General features: G+C 43.4%; 1 protein-coding gene across 4 annotated transcripts in view; it reads left to right on the forward strand.

The window, feature by feature from the left end:
* rhbdl1 (rhomboid, veinlet-like 1 (Drosophila)) overlaps positions 1 to 20406 on the forward strand; it is a 37178-nt gene that overhangs the window by 16159 nt on the left and 613 nt on the right. For 3 of the 4 annotated variants that reach the window (XM_061705402.1, XM_061705400.1, XM_061705401.1), the window contains 6 exons: positions 43 to 267; positions 1349 to 1497; positions 1580 to 1692; positions 10557 to 10657; positions 13590 to 13650; positions 14134 to 14436. In XM_061705402.1, the coding sequence (XP_061561386.1) occupies positions 43 to 267; positions 1349 to 1497; positions 1580 to 1692; positions 10557 to 10657; positions 13590 to 13650; positions 14134 to 14405 (921 nt within the window). In that variant the 3' untranslated portion in view covers positions 14406 to 14436. Of the gene's footprint in view, positions 1 to 42; positions 268 to 1348; positions 1498 to 1579; positions 1693 to 10556; positions 10658 to 13589; positions 13651 to 14133; positions 20366 to 20406 lie in introns of those variants that run through there. The other variant, XM_061705399.1, reaches the window with a different exon arrangement.

A 20406-nucleotide genomic window follows, 5' to 3' on the forward strand; every position in this document is an offset into this window, starting at 1 on the left:
TTTTTTTCCCATTATTGTAACAGTTTTATTTTTAAATCCCAGATGAGCAGCAAGCGCTCCAGCAGTTTCCGACGGGCCATCGCCAACGGTCGGCGCACGCTGCAGAGGGAGATCCTGCTGGACGAGACGGGCCTGGGCCTCTACAAGCGCTTTGTCCGCTACGTGGCCTATGAGATCCTGCCCTGTGAGACTGACCGGCGCTGGTACTTTCACCAGAACCGCCTGTGCCCTCCGCCTCTCTTCATCGCCGTCATCACCATCGTCCAGGTGAGAAGAAAGGCCGCTTTACTTGCACTCAGAACCCTGAAAGGGTCAGAGGCGGAAAAACATCAAACTATTGTCTTAAATAAGGCCATCATTAATGTTCCCTGATTCACGTTCCTCCATGTGTCGCTGATGTCCCTGATTTATTCCACCTAATAAGACCTCAAGGTTTCCATCAATCAAAATATCAACTCCAGCTGAATTTAGCTCCCTCTATTTCCATCGTTTTTTTTTTACTTTGCGTCATCATCCGTGTAGGTTGAAAAAAGTAACGATCTCATTTTGATTAAGTTAGGAGTAGAAAGCGGTGGCACTTTCTGGCATGTGCGATACGTGCCGTCACACGGCAGCTTTCAAACTAGGACCGCCACTGGTAGAAAGTACAGATATCTGTTTTCTAAATGCTCAAAGTACCGATCCCTGAAAAAAAAATCTACTAAAGTGTACTTCCCTCCACTAGAAATGGCGAGTGTTCAGTTCGCTCAGTAAGGCGATTCAGACCCACTGAAGAGATTTTCTGGCTTTGACTGTGTGATTTTCCACTGGCTGCATATGCAGTGCTTTGAACCCATTTCAGAGTCAGGAGTTGAAAGCCTCACTCATATTTTCTTTTTTTTTCGTCTCCCCCAGACTGATTTAAACCAGGTCATCAAGCACCCGGGCTACTACAGAGCCTTTAATTGACCTGTTATGTTCATGCGGACGCCACTATATGCAAACACTGCAGAAATACAGCTTTTTGCTCTCGTAATCATCATCGCTGTGAGCAAAGAAAGCCCCGGTGCTCTAATAATACTGCCAAATGATGCTGAATGGTCTGTGATGACAATGCAATAACAGTTTGCACAGACAATGAGTCATTTGTAAATTGATGGAACTCAATCAGACACACTTTTAATTGTGTAAGCAATGCGCCCCACCACGTACTTTGAAGACTTCATCTACACAGAGACAACAAAAGACAAGGTCGGTCACGTGACTTGACAATGGCAACACCACACAAAGCAGAAAAATCGATCAAGTGACTGCTTGTAACTAAAAAAAGAAAATCTATTATTGTTATTGTTTGTGCATTTGATTGCAGATTATCGTGTTCATGTGCTACGGCATCATGCTCAACAAGTGGGTGCTGCAGACCTACCAGCCGGACTTCATGAAGAGCCCGCTGGTTTACCACCCGGGCCACCGTGCTCAAGTGTGGCGCTTCTTCAGCTACATGTTCATGCACGTCGGGTACGTAAGGTCCAAACTCCACGTCGAGTTTTTCCGCTGTTGTAAGTAAGCTCATGCTGTTGCCCTCGTGCATTCCTCTTAGCTTGGAGCAGCTGGGCTTCAATGCTTTACTACAGCTGATGATCGGAGTCCCGTTGGAGATGGTCCACGGCGTCTTACGAATAAGTCTGCTTTATATGGCGGGAGTGCTGGCGGGTGAGTATCCCTTTTTAAATGTGTTTTTATTGCGCAAACCACTGGTTCTCCAAAAGGACTTGACTTGTAAATGTCGTGTCTGCATAGGGCTGGGCGATAGGACCTTAAACACCCTGTAAGAAGAGATTAAAAGATTTGTTTCCAAATACATGATAAATATTTGACGCTAATTGCTGAAAATGTGCTAAGACTGAGTACTATATAGTACTCAATTGTGGAACAAAAACGTTAAATTATTTCTCACCATTTCAGTTTTGCAGATTTTTGGGGGGTCGTGGCTAAATGGCACCCACTGACGCACTTTGGCTCGGGCATGAGTCCCACCCACCCATCCCCACTATATAAGAACTTAAGTGCCTTCCTTCGCATTAGCGGTTATCCAGTGCAATTGTGGCAGACAGTTAGCTAGCTAGCTATGCTTGCACCACAAAAATGAATTTTCCATTCAGATATTCCGCTGGCGTGGCTGTTTTAGAGTGCCTCGTTGTTGGCCATGAGTGCGTGCATATCACAGAGAAAGGTGGAAGAGCAAGGTTAAAACAATCTAAAATGTTCGAGGTAACAGCCAGCATGTGGTCAGAGGCTTCGTGCTGGTATGGCCTCTTTAGAGTGCCTCACTGTTGCGGCACGGGAAAGTCTCGCGGCAACGTGGTGGGATTTATTCCATCCACCAGAGGCTTCAAGCAGATATAGTTTCACGGCTCAAACGTAGTCAGTTATATGTGGGCTTTAGAAAGATTCTAGACCAAGTAGCATTCATTTTTCCGGCTTGTAGAAGTGCCTTTTCTGTTATTTAACTCTCGCATCGCCTGTATGTTGCACTTCTTTTTCATGAAACCCTGATTGTGGGTTGTGTGTGATCGAGTGACATCCTGGTCAGTTCAGCTGTGTGCGAAGTGAAGCTCAGATAAGCGTTACCTGGCCTACTTCTTCTGCAAGCCAGAAGAGCTCCGTTTTACCTTGTGTAACTCATCAGCACCATAATGAAAAGAAACATTGACAGTGTTGCCAGTACGTTACTCTAAAATCCCTATAAAATGTCTCACAGCCTAGGTATTTGGTTGACGGTTTAGTGGTGTGTGGGTTTTTTTAGCGCTTTCTGTGGACACATCCTCTGGGATTTGTTGATTTTTCACGATTTTGAAGCCTCATTTTATCTACTGTAATTGCCGGGCTTTTTAAAAATCTGTCAAATTTGGCATGGTTGTTCAAACTTCTCTTCTCTGTGGTGTGTAAACTTTCCAGGACATTGATTTTCACTTTACAGGGCCTCTAAGGAAAGATGGTGAAAGGTTCGAAGGCTCGGGTTTGACTTTTCGAAGATGCTGAGGAGTATGTGAATACAAGTCAGTTTAAGACAAACTGTGGTCCAGTATTTAGTCGGAGAGGGTTTGGTCCTTTCTTTTTGTATTTTTGCCAGTCAGCAGTATATCGGCGCTGACCTAGTTTGCTTTTGTCCTTTTGTTTGGAGTCTTTTAGTCCTCCCAAAATGCTTAGAATGTACTTTTCCCGACTCCCTGCCATTTATCAAGTTAAAGGTCTCCTACTGCATTCCGGCGTTTCACCTGCAATAAGACCGACCAGCTAATTTTTTGCATAAACTTACGGTCCAGCGGGTCCCGAATTGGATTTGCGCAGATGTTTGTTGCCGCGCTGGCGTGTTCCCGCACACAGAGGTCACGGCGCTGCACTGAAGGGGAGGAACCTCGTTAACTTCCATCCTCCACTTTGGAGATTTGTGGACTTTTTATGTCGCCGCTGATCACTGCATCGCTTTTCTCAATGCACATCTCCCGCTAATGCGCATTTGCACAAGTCATCAAGTCTGCTGCGCAAATCGCTCTCACTTCTCATTTCCAGCAGGGAACAATTTGAGGCCGTTGAAAATCTCGCGCTCAGCATCAATTGATTACTGTTGCAAAGTGGAAGTCTTAATTCATGTCGGGTAATACATAAATCTGATATTTTGGCTTTTCTGTCTACGTGACTAAATGTCCAAATGATTTCTTTCTCCTTTCCCTCATCTTCTATCTGTTCTGTGTAAAATTGAGTTAGCACCACTCAAATCTTCCTCTGGTCGGTTGAAAACAACACACTCACACACACTCTTTTAAGACTCATGAATTATTATCAGTTTGATTTATTTAGGTTCCCACAGAAACATGGACCTGCTGGTCTTTGAAGGGTCATGAGGGAATCTCGAAACCGTGAAAAAGTTTCAAAATCATTCTTTTTTTTCTTTTTTTTTTTTTTCATCTCTCTTTTTCCATGTGTTTTGTTTCGCTCATATTTACATAAAGAAACATGCTGCATGTTCAGCGCAACTCAATCTGCGCCTGAACACGCCGCAAGAACCTTCTCCCCACCACAGGCCTCCTTTCAAAGTGTTCCTCATGAAAAGCCCAAATTACATCCTCCCAAAAATAAATTCTGGCACTGTACATTTTGTCCTTGGGTGTGCGCATGCCGGAAACAGGAACATTTTTGTAATTATTTTTGCGACGGAGCTGCGCAGACCTCAGTACCCGTCCTTGATCATTCCCGTATCCACGCGGTAATCCTTCACGGCTCTGCCGTGCCGCCGCCGGATGAAGGGCCTACTCGGAAATAAGGAGAAAGGAATGTCGTCTCTTTCGCTGCTGTTCAACATCTCCGCGTCGCAGACAAACCGCAGGGATTGTCATCTTTCTTTTCCATCCCTCTGCGGCCTCCGTTCCTCTCCAGCCTACATCACATCATCCCTCTCCACTGAGATATCGAGACAGCTATAAATCAATTTGTGCGAGTAATAGTGCGGGATTTGTCGCGCTCTGCGGTCAACACCAAGGTCAACTCTGTGAGCTTTAGAGTGACCGAACAAAAAGTTTGAACAAGAGACGGCATGATTGAACTCACAGTTTTATTCCATGAAACGGATATACAGATGTGGATATGAAACACGTCTTAATCAGGTGTTGGGCAAACCTTTGAGAGGTTAAGGGGGACGAGTTTGGAAATGGGCCTTCTACTGCTGCTGCTGGCTTGTAATGGAAATGTGACAGATGACCTGGCGTGTATCACCTTACTGTGCTGGGTGATTTTGTCCTGACTTTCCGTTTGGAAGCCGTGTTGTTTGATATCGCAGCAGCCGATGGATGTCGCCATGCACGGACGGGAGCGCGGTTCTCGTTGTCGCCACTAATGTCGTCCTCCCTGATGTCGTCTTGCCTGCTTCTTTCAATGACTGCAGGTCACTCCAGTTACATTCGATTCATATTCGAACAGCCAGCGGATGGTTGTTTTGCGCACGGTACAGTAAATAGGATTATATCGAGAGGCAGGAAATAGAGGGCCTGTTGGTCGGTCGACAGCGAGCGTCATTTACAAATCAGGGCAAACATGGATTTATAAACAACAACTGTGCAAGACAGGAGTCCTTTTTGTTTTCCTCAATGTCCTTGCGGATCATACAGCCACTTGTTCCATTATTGATAAAGCACAATACTGGCAAGGGCACACCGACTGATACTCCCCCCTCGCCAACTGCAAAGGAGGCTGGGTGACCTTGACACTATAATTATGATCATTCCTAATGCCTCCCACCCCCACTCTGCGGTCACTCCTTATCCACGTCCTACATCTATTCACTGATAACACCACCAAACAGGGCGATGATATTAGATTTGTACCACAACTGGGGACAGGCATGATAATCCAGTCATCGATTTATTGATCGTTAAAAATTTGCCCAGGTTTTATGGAGAACAGGTTATTGATTAATAATGTCTCGAAGTAAATGAAAGGGAGTGCATAAAAACCACGGATTTAATATGAGCTAAGTTAAAGCGACATCCACTGACAATTTTCTTATTTTACACTATTTAAATTGTTTTTAAAAAACTTAATAGGCTAGCGTTGAAAAGTTTGGGGTCACTTAGAAGTTTCTTTATTTTTGAAAGAAAAGCAAGTACAGTGCACATTTTGAACATCCATTTTCTGAGCCGCTTTTCCTCACAAGGGTCGCGGGAGTGCTGGAGCCCATCCCGGCTAACATCGGGCAGGAGGCGGGCTACACCCTGAACTGGTTGCCAGCCAATCGTAGGGCACATATAAACAAAGTAAGTTGAATAAATGTTAAAAATAGAAAAATCTCACTTCACACCACCAAACAAAAATGTCCCAAAAAGTATAAACAGTATAACTGACGCAAAGCAAATTTTGTGGCCGGTGAGTGTCCATAGAGAATTAAGTTTCTGTGGTGGTTTACTTGAGTGGTTTGTTTCAGGATTGTGGCTTGCAGACCTTGGAGAAAGGAGAGGAAAAATATATATATATATATATATAAATAAACCAACAACATTTGATGTGACAATTTCAATGAGTGTTTTTCTACATCGCAGTGATTACCATCCGAGGTCAGACGCGGTGCTCGAGCACAGAAAAGCAGCGGCGGCGTGATTCATTAATGTTGAATAGCACTCCTCTTGGAGACAAGAAGCACACAAGACTTGCTGGCCTATTTTGATGGGAGCAGCGAGTGTGTGCGTGCGCGCGCGTGCATGCGTGGGCAAACTAGACGAGAGTAGCTACATGTTGTGTTTACAGTAGCATGTGATGAGTGAAGCGGGATTTGTCGCCTCTCCCCCAGGCCTCCTGTTGGCTCTGTTCTGTTGACAATGAAGGTTGTTCTTCTCTTGTCCTCCAATGATCTGATGATTTTTTTTTGTTGGTTTGTTTGTTTGTTTTCCCTGCGCTGGTGTGCTGTTTCGTTTCTTTGAAGAGCTGCACGTATCAAAAAGATATCATTTGTGGTCTGTGGTTTGCAGTGGTGGTGTTTGTATGTGCAGCATATTATTTGTAATATATATCATCGAATGCTCAAGAATTGCATCAGTGTCGCCGTGAAACAACAGATATTTGAACACAACCAGTGGAGCAACATGTAAACAGAAAAATATCTGACAGCACCGTGACAGTTGAGATGAGACGTCGAAATGCATGCCACTATGTTGAATGTCATTTGAAACCATAACGCTTTTAAAAGAGACGTAAATGAGACAAAAGTGCTAATGATGGACGCCTACACCAATTGAGTCGGGCTGACTTTAAACATCTTTTTAAAACTCAAAGAATGGCACAGTCCAAAAATATTGCTGGTCAAATATCAGCGGGAAAAAAATTGTGGCGTAATAGACCCAAACAGACTTTAACATACTTTAGTGAGCTCCAAAGTTTCACAGGTTTGGGGGGGGGGGGGGGCAACACTACCCGGGCGCTGTGGCCACCCACGCGCCGCCACCGCTCCCCATGCAGCGTCTCTCTCTCTCTCTCTCTCTCTCTCTCTCTCTCTCTCTCTCTCTCTCTCTCTCTCTCTCTCACTCGTTCCATCGGGCTCCCCCTCCTCTCGCTCGCGCTTAAATAAATCTGATCAGGCATTCCCGGAGCTTTATTAGTCGTCCGAGGCATCCCTTTGGCTGCAGGAGCGCTGACTCGGGCGCATCTCGTCGTGGCCGCCGAATCTCTACGCGATAAATGGCTCTCTTGCAAATAGAACATCAAGCGATTCTGCATCCTGCATTGGAGAGGAGACGCTCTGTGGGCATTCTTATGCAAAATGATGCAATCCATAACAATGGCAACAGGACTAAAAGTTCAGCATTGGTGTTAATAGTGCGATAGTGATTGCAAAGTACTTTTGTGGTAATTTAGCTGGAGGCATCCCAATGGAATTCAGAAATTCCCAGCACAGTCTTTGTGGTCGACTATTCACAAATTCACCTATGTGCATTTTTTTTGCCACAAATATGTAGTTTTTTCAGCAAGTTGTTTTCCGTAAAAATATACAACGAGTTGAGTTTGATTTGTGAATGGGTTCGGGTATACTGTACATCAGATATTGCCATAATATCACTGGGTACATAGTTAGGACTCTTTTCTCTCCACTTCTTATTCCGGCATTTCCGCCTCCATCCCGCAACACCAACAGACATTTCCACCATGATGTCAAGCATTCTCTGACGGTGCAATTTGTAAACGAACCGTTCAGTCATTTGACCGAGGCGGAGCAATTGACAAAACAGGCTAAAGGGCCTGAATGATGAGTTTCGTCGTCTTCTCTACCTCTATAGATGCGTGAAGTTACGATGTTACCTTATGTTACAGGTAAATTGATTGAAAAATGGCGTGGTGGAAATTCAAACATACTTAACATGATCATTGAGGGACGGATTAATTAATTGCTTGATCTGTCCCTCGTATTAATGGCATAGATGTGCTCTTTGGATGCTAAGATATAATGTGGTGACGTTAGCTCGCGGGCGAGGCGGCGTGTCGTTACGCCAACCGTTATATTAGACGACCACGCAGCCTTTTCTGTACAACTATTCACGACATCCACTCGATTCATCTTCATCATCCACAGGTTCTGATGGATTCATTTGGATTTGTTTTCAAGGAAACTGAAACATGTACATAGTCATTCACTTTCTACCATTCAGAAGGGCTTCCATTATTTTACAAACTTATGAAAAGGTCTATTGTGCCATTAAGCATAATTTGCTCATTAAGAAACTATATTCCATTCCTTCAGGGCGTGAGTGCCAATTCCAACAGAATGTAAATAACTGCAGTATTAAGTCATCAACTACCCATACAACAGCCCTATTTTTCTTTCGGCTTGTTTCGTTCCATTGCAGCCGTGTTGTAGTTTGCACAAGAGTGACGGCGACCGGGAGGCGACGCCTCAGGCTCTGTCAGAGTCTGGCCTCAGATCAGCTTAACGCCTCATGTCTGCGATTCATCTGGGAGGAAGTGCAGCATACGGAGTCGAAGGGGCAGCCGAGGGGCTGCGGAGAGGCAACGTTTCGGTGTGTTTAGTTTGACAGAACGGCTCAGCTCTGAGGATTAGACTGAAGTGCTTTAGTAGTGTCGTTGACCCCTGCTCGGCAGCGAGTGGCGTCTTTTACCGTCGTCGAATGGGAGTTGCCGTCTGACCCGAAAGATTTGTGCACGTCGACGGCGATGATGGCGACACTAAATAATCTGCGCATGAGATGCGGTGCGTCAGCTCCGTGTTGGAATTAATAGGACACCTCCCCGGCTCTGCTCCCGCGCGACTCTGAGACGGCTAAATCTTAAATCCTCGCTAAGCGGGAGACGCCACATGACGGGTCTGCTTAATATTCATGCAAAATATTTGGAAGGTCTCACTGAAGTACAGCAAGTTTTTTTTTTTTTCTAACCATGAAATTGTCTTCATTTATTCCCAACAGTCGAATTTCTTCATTTCGTCGCGTTTCACTGAGCTGCACTGCTTCCTGTGTGTGGATGTTACCGTTTTTTTGTTTGTTTTTTGTCCAATCATATTTCAGCAACCTTGGTGTTGCCATGTCCATCTAATTCGACCAAGGCCGTCAGAGTCACTCGTGCTGGCCCAACTAGCGCAAGCGAGTTTGTCTCTGTGCAAACGGTGGAACGACTGCCTTTAAATGCGAATGAGCTTGAAAGATTGAAATTGACGAAATGTCAGTTCATAGGTCAATATCTACTGCAATATACGTGGTCAATTCCATTCCTCCATCCGAACTGGTGGTGAGTGATATGATAATGGGAAATAATCACTATAGCCTTCTGCCCCGCCACCCCCTAAAGAAATGCAATCTTTCTTTTTATTGCCACTATATTTTATGCTGAACATAAGCACGTATGGTGGCCGTAATTTTAGGTGGTCAATGTAGGTCGGCGCTCGTGATAATGTTTGACGGTCCGCCACTGCATACACGTGAGACGATGCATTTAAAATGGGCCCCATCCGCTTCCTCGTCTTTCTTTGAAGAGATGCGCCACGTCACCAGTCGCAGGTACGGCGCGGCGTGGCGTGCTCCAGTCAAAATGGGCCCTCTCCTGCGGTCTGTAGTGTCAGCCTTCATCTGCGCCCATAAATCTTTGCAAAAGCCGCACCCACAGGTGCGGCAGCGAGGAGAGATGAATGACTCTGTAGCGCCGCTCTGATTACCATCCGTCTTTCCAGCATCATCCCGCAAAGTCTTCTTTTGAGACAATGTTTACTCTTTTGTGCCCACACACTGAAATTGTGTGCCTTTCAGATTTGACATCTCTGTCTCCAACTGTAATTAAAAAGTGTGACTGCGACTGTCAGTGACTGTTTTGTTTTATCAGCCCTCGTTGCGCTTCCCTTATCAGATCATTTGCATAATTAACAGTTGGCTGACGCCGGCATCTTGACACTGTGATATTTTTTATTTATTTTTTTTCCTCCTGCTCGGAATTCTGACCGGCACCGGGATGTCACTTTGTGCAGGGCGGCCGCAGTGGCAAATGCGTGTGTCAACCATGCTCCGTTTTTGCCGGATTAGCGTAGCAATAGTGCCACGCTCTGTTTGTCTACTACAGTGCTGCCTCGAAATACGAGCCGACGCTCGGGCAATTTTTCTGCTTTGACTTGTGAACAACAATTTGAGATAAGAGCTGTACGGTGGCAGTGAACTGAAGTCACTTCGCAACAAGCAGCAGTCTGGCACATATCAAACAATTGTTCAAAAACGATAGACCGTTGGGAATAAAGGAATAGAAATTCATGTTACAAATGTTAGATTTTAGGTTTTAAATGAATGCCCTGGCCAGCCACCGCTGATTTTTGCACTATTTTGAGAAAAGCCCAGAGGAAGGTGACTGGTGCGATGCTGCGTGATGAGTAATCTATCTGACCCCTTTTTGTCTTTCTCCCCTACGCGACTCTAAAAACCCGTCACGCTCTCTGGCCTGGACGCTCGCTTCTCGCAATGCGTCTGTGTGAAAAAGAGGGTATGTTTTTATTTGTCGTCTTCTATTTTTAACTTCCCCGATGTGTGCGTCTCCCCCCGTAGGTTCGCTGACGGTGTCCATCACCGACATGCGTGCTCCGGTGGTGGGGGGCTCCGGCGGGGTCTACGCTCTCTGCTCGGCACATCTGGCCAACGTTGTCATGGTAACTGCCGTCGTCATCCTCACCTCCATTGTGGCACGCGGGGAGTTTGTCTTATTTTGCACGATTTCAATGTCACAAGCTTCCTGTGAGTGGGGAAGGGGGGTGGGATGGGGGGGGGGGGGGGGGAGAAATGATGGTTGCTGTTGTTTTTTTTTTTTTTTTTGTGCAACTTAATTTTCACAAAGCATTTAAGCCTGGGATGAGGGCCACATTAATTAGTTTTTAAAAATAGACAGACGGGCCCAAAAAAAAAAAACATTGTCTGAGTAAAATATGTAAATAATGAAACTGCCCATAATTTACTCACATTTTAGGCAACACCTGCACATTGTAATGCAATCCGATACTAGATAAACGTGAAATTCTGCCTTGACACGATTATCATTTTGAGCTTTGATCGACACTATATGTAAGTCAATAAGTAGTTGGATTCACCAAGTGATTTATTTCATAATAAAATGGAGTCACATTCATTCATTGTTATAAAATTAATGTTCACATCAAGTCAAATGTGGAAAAGGAAATTCTTATGTTTCCGGAGCTAGATAAAGCCCATAAAAACCTTCTCGAGGATTATTAGCTATGACAAGTGATTCAACCGTTTTAATTCTCATGCTTTCCTCAATCAAGTCTGCGCATGCGTAATAAGATGGAATAGTCCATTGCATGAGAAGGCAGTCAAAACATTAAGCATTTGTATGTGTTTTTAAGCGCGTGACTGAAGACTAAAACAATAATAATTGCTTTTAATTGAAGAACTCCTTATTAATCCGTTTTGATGAGACCTTGTCTGCCTATTGGAAAGTCCGCGACTTGATCAAAAGACTTAAAATCAATCAACAATCGAGTCTCATTTTACTGTGTGTTTTTGTTTCATATTATTATGGTCGAACAGCTGTCAATATCCAAATAATAACTTCCCTTATCATCTACGCCAACTATCCAGTGGTGAATACACTCTTCCATGAATTATTAAAGTTGTTTGTTTGAGTCCACTGCAAAGTAAGCAGTCAATTCCCTCGATGGTGGTGCTGTTTTTTTTTTTTTTTTTTTTTTTTTAAGGCCTCTCCTTGTCCTCGTATGTATCATTTGTTTGTGTTTCTGCTTCAGACGTGTGAAACGCCGTCCGCGTACTCCCCGAGCGCCTGTGAAATGTGACGAATCACTTTAACCACTTGTCGACCGTGAGATCCCTCCAGATGCCAGCAGGGATGAGCCTCAAAGTGGCCCCGGGGCAAAGCGACCAAAGGCCGAGTCGGCGGACGGCAGCTTATTTGCTCGCTTCCTTGCAGCTTGTCATGGAAATCCGTTGAGCTCAAGTCTCTGTTTTGCTTACGTCTTTCCTCCTGCGCGCTTTTAGTTGAGGGAGATCTCCAACCATCTGCCGACAAACATCATCATCATCATCATCATCATCACCTGCTCTGCTCAGAGGACAATTTTAGCTCAGTTCAAACCCCCGTGGAACTGTCAGAGGACGTTTGCAACTTAATTACTACGTCTACTGTGCTATAAATCTTTTGAGATTTAAATAAAGGTTTGAAATTAAATGAAATAAAAAAAAAATTATGATTGAGGAGAGAACCCATTCTAATGATGCTTTGCGTATTATACCTTTTAACTGAATTTAATTGATTGCATTTGGCCGAATGGTGGCTCGTGGTTAGCACGTCTGCCTCACAGATGTGCATTTTTTTTTTTTAATGTACTACGAATATATTCAGGTCTGATGTCATCCTCATCCACTAGAGCAGTGGTTCTCAAACGTTTTACACCAAGTGACACCTTCAAAAAAAAAAAAGAAAATACAGTAGCGTAGTATTTCATCAAAAACAGAGGTTTTGTACCTAATTTGTATATTTAATATTATTGTAAGCCACTGTAACATTATGCACAGTTTGAAAATTACCCTTAATCTTCATCTACAAAAAAAGATGTGCTGATCTCAAATCCAAAGTGATGCATTGTCTCCATCTACATGAACCTATTATTCATTACAGTGGTTTATTTCACTGACAGGCTGGGCTTAGACAATCTTCTACGCCTACCAATTAAAAAGCGTACTTGACGAATATGTACGTCTGTGGCAGTAAACGGTTGTATTCCAGTTGACAAATAGAAACGTCCACGGCAGTCACAGTTAAAGGGTTAACCCACTTGAGGGCGCCCTACCGCACTTTGAGAATCACTGCACAAGCGATAACGTAGTCCGATAATCATTTCTGTTTTTGGGTTTCAACTTCTCGAATCATTCACTTACAGTTTCTAAGGGAATTTCCTTTGCAAAGAAAAAAAAAACAATCAGCAAACACAAAGTTGGATGTCAGCATGTTTGATTAAAAAAGATCTCCGTTTCCATCATCTCCCCGCCTTTAGACGGCCTCCCACTGCGGTGACCTTCCTTCGTGATATGAATCATTTATATCTTGTAATATTGTGACTTTGAAGGCCTGTTCTTGTGACAAGGCTTTATCGCTATCTATTTTTATCCTCTGTTTTTCATCTTGCATGCGTCCGCTTGCGAGGGAGGGAGGAAAGGGAGCAAGGAGGGTGTAAAAGTGGCCCCGGGTCCTTTTCCCATAATTCCTCACAGTCGAGACACTTAAGTGAGCGACGTGACTGGCTCCGTTATTCATCCGGGGGAGTAAAGGCCGATAGTCTGCGTCGAGATGCCATTGTTCTTTCCTCCCAGTAGGATCATAAGTGCCATTTATTGCCCCCTTCGGCTGTTTAATTAGTGTCGCTCTAATTAACAGAGTGCCTCTGGCTTGGACCGCGCAGTGCAGCAGCCAGGTGCGCGCACTCGGGGGCTCATTCCAGTCAACGTGGATTGTCTTTCTCTCCGGGTTAAATATGTTCAAAAAGAGCAAATGGGATGATTTGTGCCGAGCTGCTAATAAAGCCATATGATTGCGCTCGTTGTGTGTTGCAGAACTGGGCCGGGATGAGGTGTCCGTACAAGCTGCTCCGCATGATCCTGGCGCTGGTTTGCAGTAAGTTACCGTGTGCTCCTTTCCCCATTGAAATGAATGGAAATGCTGTTCCAGTCATCCGTTACAGCCCAAAACAAAAAAGACCAACGTTTTTTGTTGCAGGTTTTTATTTAAGAAAAATAGTACAGTGGAGCCTTGGTTTTCGTGTGCACTTGTTTTTGTACGATTTGATTTTCGACAATTTTTTTCGGCAACATGTTGTCCCACTTTTTTTGTACCAAAAATAAATAAATACATGTAAAGAATTAACCTTTCTGTTGAAGGTAGTCACTCTAATTATTATTATTTTTCAATAAATAATCAATTCTAAAAAGATTCAGTAGTGACAGCCCTAGTTTCAATTATTTATTTAAATTAAAATTTGAATAAAAATGAATTGGTTATTGTATTTGTTAAATATGCCATCAGATCAAAAACCAACAACAATAACGACCTCTTAGCTGCGCGAGCGATTGAATTGGGACTTTGTTTCCTCCGGTGCAGTGAGCTCGGAGGTGGGTCGAGCAGTGTGGCTGCGCTTCTCCCCGCCGCTCCCGCTGTCCGGGCCGCAGCCCAGCTTCATGGCCCACCTGTCGGGCGCCGTGGTGGGCATCAGCATGGGCCTCCTGATCTTACGCAGCTACGAGGAGAGCCTGCAGAAGCAGTGCTCCTGGTGGGTCATCGTCTTCTCCTTCATCACCTTCCTCCTCTTCGCCATCTTTTGGAACATCTTCGCCTACGAGCTGCTGGGCGTGCAGATCCCGCCCGCTCCCTGATGAAAGCCTCGCACGGCTGACTTCAGAACAGGTTTTTGTTTGTTTGTTTGGTTTGGTTTTTTTAAATACATTTTAAAACCATCCGTTTCGACCGCCGACGACATCGGGAATCATTTGCAAAATGAAGAAATATGTCTCTTTTATTAAAGAGGGTAGTGGCAGAACAAGTTTTTATCTTTTTGGGACTCTCACTGAGTGGCTGTGCTCGTTTAAAAGCTGATTCATTACGTGCCTGCGGTGAAACAAACAAGGAGAGATGCCACAAAAACAACAACAACAACAACAACAACAAAAAAGAATGTCCTTACAAATGCTCAGCGGCTCGCTCAGTTTGATTAGCTGTTACCGTCAAGGGGGCCGTTTATTTAATCACCAGGGGTTAATTGTCACCTTGGACCGACACTGTGGATCTTTGACATGCAGCTTAAGGTCCGTGTGCTAGTACGCGCTTTGTCCTCACAAGTAAAACAATTCAGCGCACTAGAAAAACGACTGTGTGTTACTAGTAATGTTTTATTTCCACTACTGGTGCCACTTTTGGCTGCACAACGCAAGCTTATTCGTAAGCTACTGCGCTATACTAGTAACACAACAAGGCCCAACCACTAGCAGGATAACAAGTGTGCGCTAGTATAACAACAGTGTCTTACTATTCGTTTTTGTTTTCTTTTGGCCTACTAGTATGACCTTAAGCTAGATATCAAGGATGTAAAAAAAACAAAAAAACAGCTTTTGTATCCTTGCTCAAACGGCTTTCCTTAAAGCTATTTTCAGCTTGTACGATATTAGATACCCTTGGTCCTAGTACTAGTACACTCTTTGTCCTCATAAGACAGTTTAGCGCACTACTGGAAGGGCTGTATCTTTCTCGTAATGTTTTTCCCATTACTAGTCCCACTTTTGGCCGACTAGTATGACCTTAAGTTGGATATCAAAGATATTGAATAAATGCTATTTGATATGCTTGATATCGAACTCGAACTTGAAGTCCATGAACTAGTACACTGTTTCTCCTCACTAGTTAGACAATTCTGCGCACTAGTAATGACTTGGACGTACTAGTAGAACAACTGTGTCTTCGTAAAATGTTTTCCACTACTGTATGAAATTTCCGCACACTTGCAGGACAACTTGGCACAGTTTTGTCTCTCTAGTAACGTGGTTCCACTACTAGTATGCCAGACTTGTTCTACTAGTTTGTAGAAATGTCGAACAACGGGGAAAATGTAGTAAGACGCAGTCGTTCTACTAGCGTTCTCTTTTATCGGCCGGACAATATCATACCGTTTCAAATCGGCAAAAATCAAACGATTTTTGTTTTCCGATTTTAAATTTTTTACATTTATTTATTTTTATTTATTTTTGTACACATTAAAACATAAGACTAAAATAATTCAATTTTTAAAAAATCGGATACCTTCCTTGTTGTTGTAAAGTCAAACAAATACTGAAGGATCAAATATTGTAAAACAGTCAAATGTTCTGCCTGTCATTCATATCTTTTTCATTGTAAGCATAAAGGAACCGATAAAGAATTAATTGTATTCATTATACAGCTATAGTTCTGAAAGTAATCGGACGATTCATCGGTTAGCGGGATTTTATTCTGCCAAATATCTGAATCGGCATCAGCCTAAAAAAATCCCGAAGACCGTACTAGTACGAGGACCGTAAACTGGACATCAAGGATATGCAATAAATGCTCAAACGGCTTTCCGTCGTCGGAGGCCGTCGGGAGGTAACCATGGCGATGACACTGGTGAGGAGACGGTCATCACAATGTAATTACTATTTGCTGTGTCATGCTTTGAGGTACACACGCACACACACACGCACACACACACGCACACACGCACACACGTACGTCTCTTGTGGGTTTTTGTCTTTGAGAGCAGCCACTTCCTGGTTCTGCAGGAAGTGGCACGCTTCGTACAGACTGAACTGAGGTTCAGGCAATACCTCAGCCTGTCCTCCGTACGGCCTGTATACTTTTTTGTAAAGGAATATAACTACAGAGCGCAGGGGGAGGGGGGACTCATTTGATAATAGTGTTGTGCGCGTGTTGTCCGTTCACCACCAAGAGTCTCTTTATGGATTTCAAAGGGTGCAAAAAGAAGGCTGCGATTGTTGTCCCTCACTTGACTTTATACAAACTTTAGTGCTTTACAAAATAAGCCATAGGAAGAACTAATCCGAGATGGTTTTCAAAGAAAAAAGAAAAGAGGACAAAAAGAGCTGCAGGTGGGTAGCATCGCTAGCGTGTGGAAGTCACGTTATTCATTGTGAATATTCCAAGTCAAAGACGACGAAACTGTGCGAGGACACGCCTTTGAAACTTTCTCATGTAGCTGACTTTTGTATTTTTTCCCTCCCCCCTCACCTTTTTCACCGCTCGTACAAGTTGTTCATAGTTGACGGTTTGTTTTGCCGACGCGCATAAAGTCCCCGCCCGCCCGCAGTGCGTGCGGACGCGGGCGGGCGGGCGGTCGAATTCCAAACGATATGGATTTCTGTCGCGCGACTCAAGCCGAGGATCGCGTTCGCTCCTTCACCCCTCCCGTTTTCACTCGTCCGATCATCAATTCATTTGAACGTTACTTGGCTGATCATTTGATACTTTTGCCAATGGGTTCATAAATTCGATTCCTCTGCAGTCCCTCCTGGATGAAACCGTCACGCAGTATCGCAACTCGGCCCGAGTATTTGGAAAATTAGAAGAAAATCAACCATTACGTCGGAGTAATGGCTAATCGATGGAACCCGCTCGTGTTCACGAAGAAATGTTATTGCTGGCCGAAGCGAGGATACAGTACAGCGATGAATAATGCATACATACCCCGGTAGCCTATAATGAAGAAAAAGGGGATGTCTGAGCGGAGGTTCATGTGCCTCTTTAACTTTTAGATTCATAGGAACTTGTAAAAAAAAAAAAAAAAAAAAAAGGGCTAGTAAGTGCTTTTGGATTTTTGTAAAAAAGAAAAAAAAAAAATATATATATATATATAATAATAATAAAAAACACATATACACACACACACACACCAATTCGTCTACACACAAACTTGACTCTTTAATTTGTTCAAATGAGATGAAGCCAATTGAAAAAAATGGACACGGCTCCAAAATGTTGAAGGGAACACTTGAAACTCACATCCCATATCTCAGTGGATGAAATATCCGTCCGTACTCTTTCTATCGTGTTTCAAGAATTCAACGATTTTTGCTCGATTTTTTTCGCTTCAATTCAATCAACATCGTGTCACTCCTTCTGGTGTGTGCGCCTTGGCCACCTGGGGGGGCGGTATAATATAGATATAGCGATATACATACATGGAACTGCTTAGAACAACATTATTATTATCACTGTTATGTGATATGATGTAATTAAGCGTGCGGACTTTAAGGGAAAGTTATGTGGTTGTGTTAATTACACAGCGAATATGAAATAACTAACAATAATTCTCTTTCTGTTGTTTAGTTTGACAGTAAACGTCAATAAACCGATTGAAGCGTCTTTCAAACCGTTGCTTGCTGTAAAGTGAGTTGAATTGAGTTCACTGCCACCGTACGGCGCTCGTAACTCAAATGTTTGCTCATAAGTCAATGCAAAAATAGCCCAAACGACGGCTCGTATCTCACAAAAAATCCTAAATCAGATCACTTGTATCTCAAGGCACCACCGTATAGTCTGATTTTTCTTCTTCTCTTAAGAGAATGAAGGCGTCTTTTCCAGAAGAAAAGGCAAAATATTGTGAGAATAAAGTTGTGTTTTTCAAATTCACTTGACTTTATTCTTGTAAAATGATGACTTTTCACCCCCCCCCAAAAAAGGTCTTTGTTTTTCTGAAGTTTGACATTTCTGAACTTTTTTTGCAACTTTTTATTTCTTACAGCATTTAGGGATACATTTGTTTGTTACCGTGTGTGTAATTGGCGTTAGGGGTTTCTTTTGAAAAGTTTCTTCTGGACCCAAAAAGCACTACCTGAGTGTTGCACCTCCTTCTGCTGATACTATCAGATTGATGATGCGATTATGTGTCCCTTGAATTTTCCTGAGCAGTGTATCTGATCACCGAGGGGGGCGAAACCGCCCCCCGTGTGATTTATCAGCCTATCAAACTATCATGACAACATCCCCGCTGTCAGCATGATGCATGGCTGCAAACACACACCGGTATCTCCCTTCAGTAAGTGGACCCGACAGGCTACGTGGTCTTCATTGCATTGGCATATTTTGTCCTGGAACACTTTGTTAATGATAGTAATAATGATGACGATGATGGTGAAGAGGACGGGTTGGCATTGAGTGACAGGAGCTGAGTTATTGACGTGGCCTCCTCACGCAGCTCATGTTTGGGTTCGCCAAGGTCAGCGAGATGATGTTGAAACGTCAACAGAAGCTTGAATTCTGCTCGATTCATTGAGGCTTTTCATGTTTGTAAACAAGAGGCGCCTGGGTACGTCCGGGTGGCAGGAAACAAATTGAACTGAAAACTAGGATAAAAATGTGTTTGGTGTTGCGCCACCTGATGTTGTTTAGGTTTATTTCGGTTTCCTTAAAAATATATGTATCAAACTTAATCCAGCAGAACCTCTGGGTGAGGAAGATACATGTTGCGACGTGCAGTTTGCTAGCCATCTATGCCTGCACCCCAAAAATGCATCTCGATTTTGGATCTGCTGGCTTGACAGCTTTAGAGCGCCTCATTGTCGGCCACGAGTGCATGCACGTCATGGAGAGAAGGCGTAAGAAAGAGGTCAACAAATTGTTAAAAGCCCAACGTGACAGCCAGCATGTGGACTGGGGCTTCGCGCTGACATGCCCGCTTCAGAGCGCCTCGTTGTAGCGCCGTTAAAAATGCCCGTGGCCACCCGGTGAGATGTAGTCCAGCCACCGAAGGCTGTAAGCGGATATATTTTTCGTCAACGTTTTGTCTCCCTTGGAAGTAATTTACCTCATGTAAGATTTCCTTTTCAACACTTCAAAGAAGACTAAAATCCTCATTCAAGCTATTTTCTCAATCGTTTTGCCGTGGTCAAAGATTTGTTTACTCATGGCGGAATCGGAGATCGCTCGCGCTTTTGCCACACGGAAGTAAGCGTGATGTCGTGGTGAGAAGGTCTTTACATGCCTGGTGTCATAGTGTGCTTCTAACATTGTCATGTGCCATATTGTTTACTAGCAATACATTGTGCTATTACGTCCGATGCCTTGTTATTGTCACCCCAGATGAAATTGAAGAATATTTCATTCGATTGTGCAGGTGTACAGTACCTCATGAAAAGTCCAAGAGCTGTTGGAGAGCTGCTTCTAATCGGAACACAATCGCACAACTTGTGATTCTTGACAGAATGACTTAAAAGCAAGTCAATCAGAATTTCCACTGAAGTTAGCAGTAATTGCTTTTAAATGGAGGAAAGAAATAATGTGCAGGGGAAAAAAAGCAAGCGTGCCGCTCTGAATGGGAAGTCAAATATGAGAGGTTTGTGTAGCAAATGGAATCGAGAAAAAAAAAAATCAAATATTGTTTTTCATTTTCTTTTTTATTATCATTATTATTATTTGCCTCACGAATCCTGAGAGCTGTGTAAGCCACTCAGGTAGCCATGTGCATCCACGAGCTGCTTCCTGTGTCCACACAACGGTGCCAAACTTACCACAAGGTTCAATCTCGCCGACAAGCAGACACGAGGTTGCACCAACACAGCGTTTACAACAACAACAACGACGACAAAAAGCTATTTTTCTCTTCGTCACACGCAAGGATGACTCAATTTACATGCGGAATATTTGTATCAAAGTCCTCATGAATTATTTCATTACCTATTGTATGTACTTTTTAAATGTTCTAAAATTGAACCATTTTATATTGTATATATATGAATATATTTTGTTTTATTTTGTACTGGTCATTGTATTTTGCTTTCATTTGGAAACAATATAAATAAAGAATGATACTGTGGTGACATCCAACAGCTTTTTGTGCATCATTATTTATTA

This window comes from Phycodurus eques, chromosome 19 (genome assembly GCF_024500275.1).
Source record: "Phycodurus eques isolate BA_2022a chromosome 19, UOR_Pequ_1.1, whole genome shotgun sequence".
Lineage (NCBI taxonomy): Eukaryota > Metazoa > Chordata > Actinopteri > Syngnathiformes > Syngnathidae > Phycodurus > Phycodurus eques.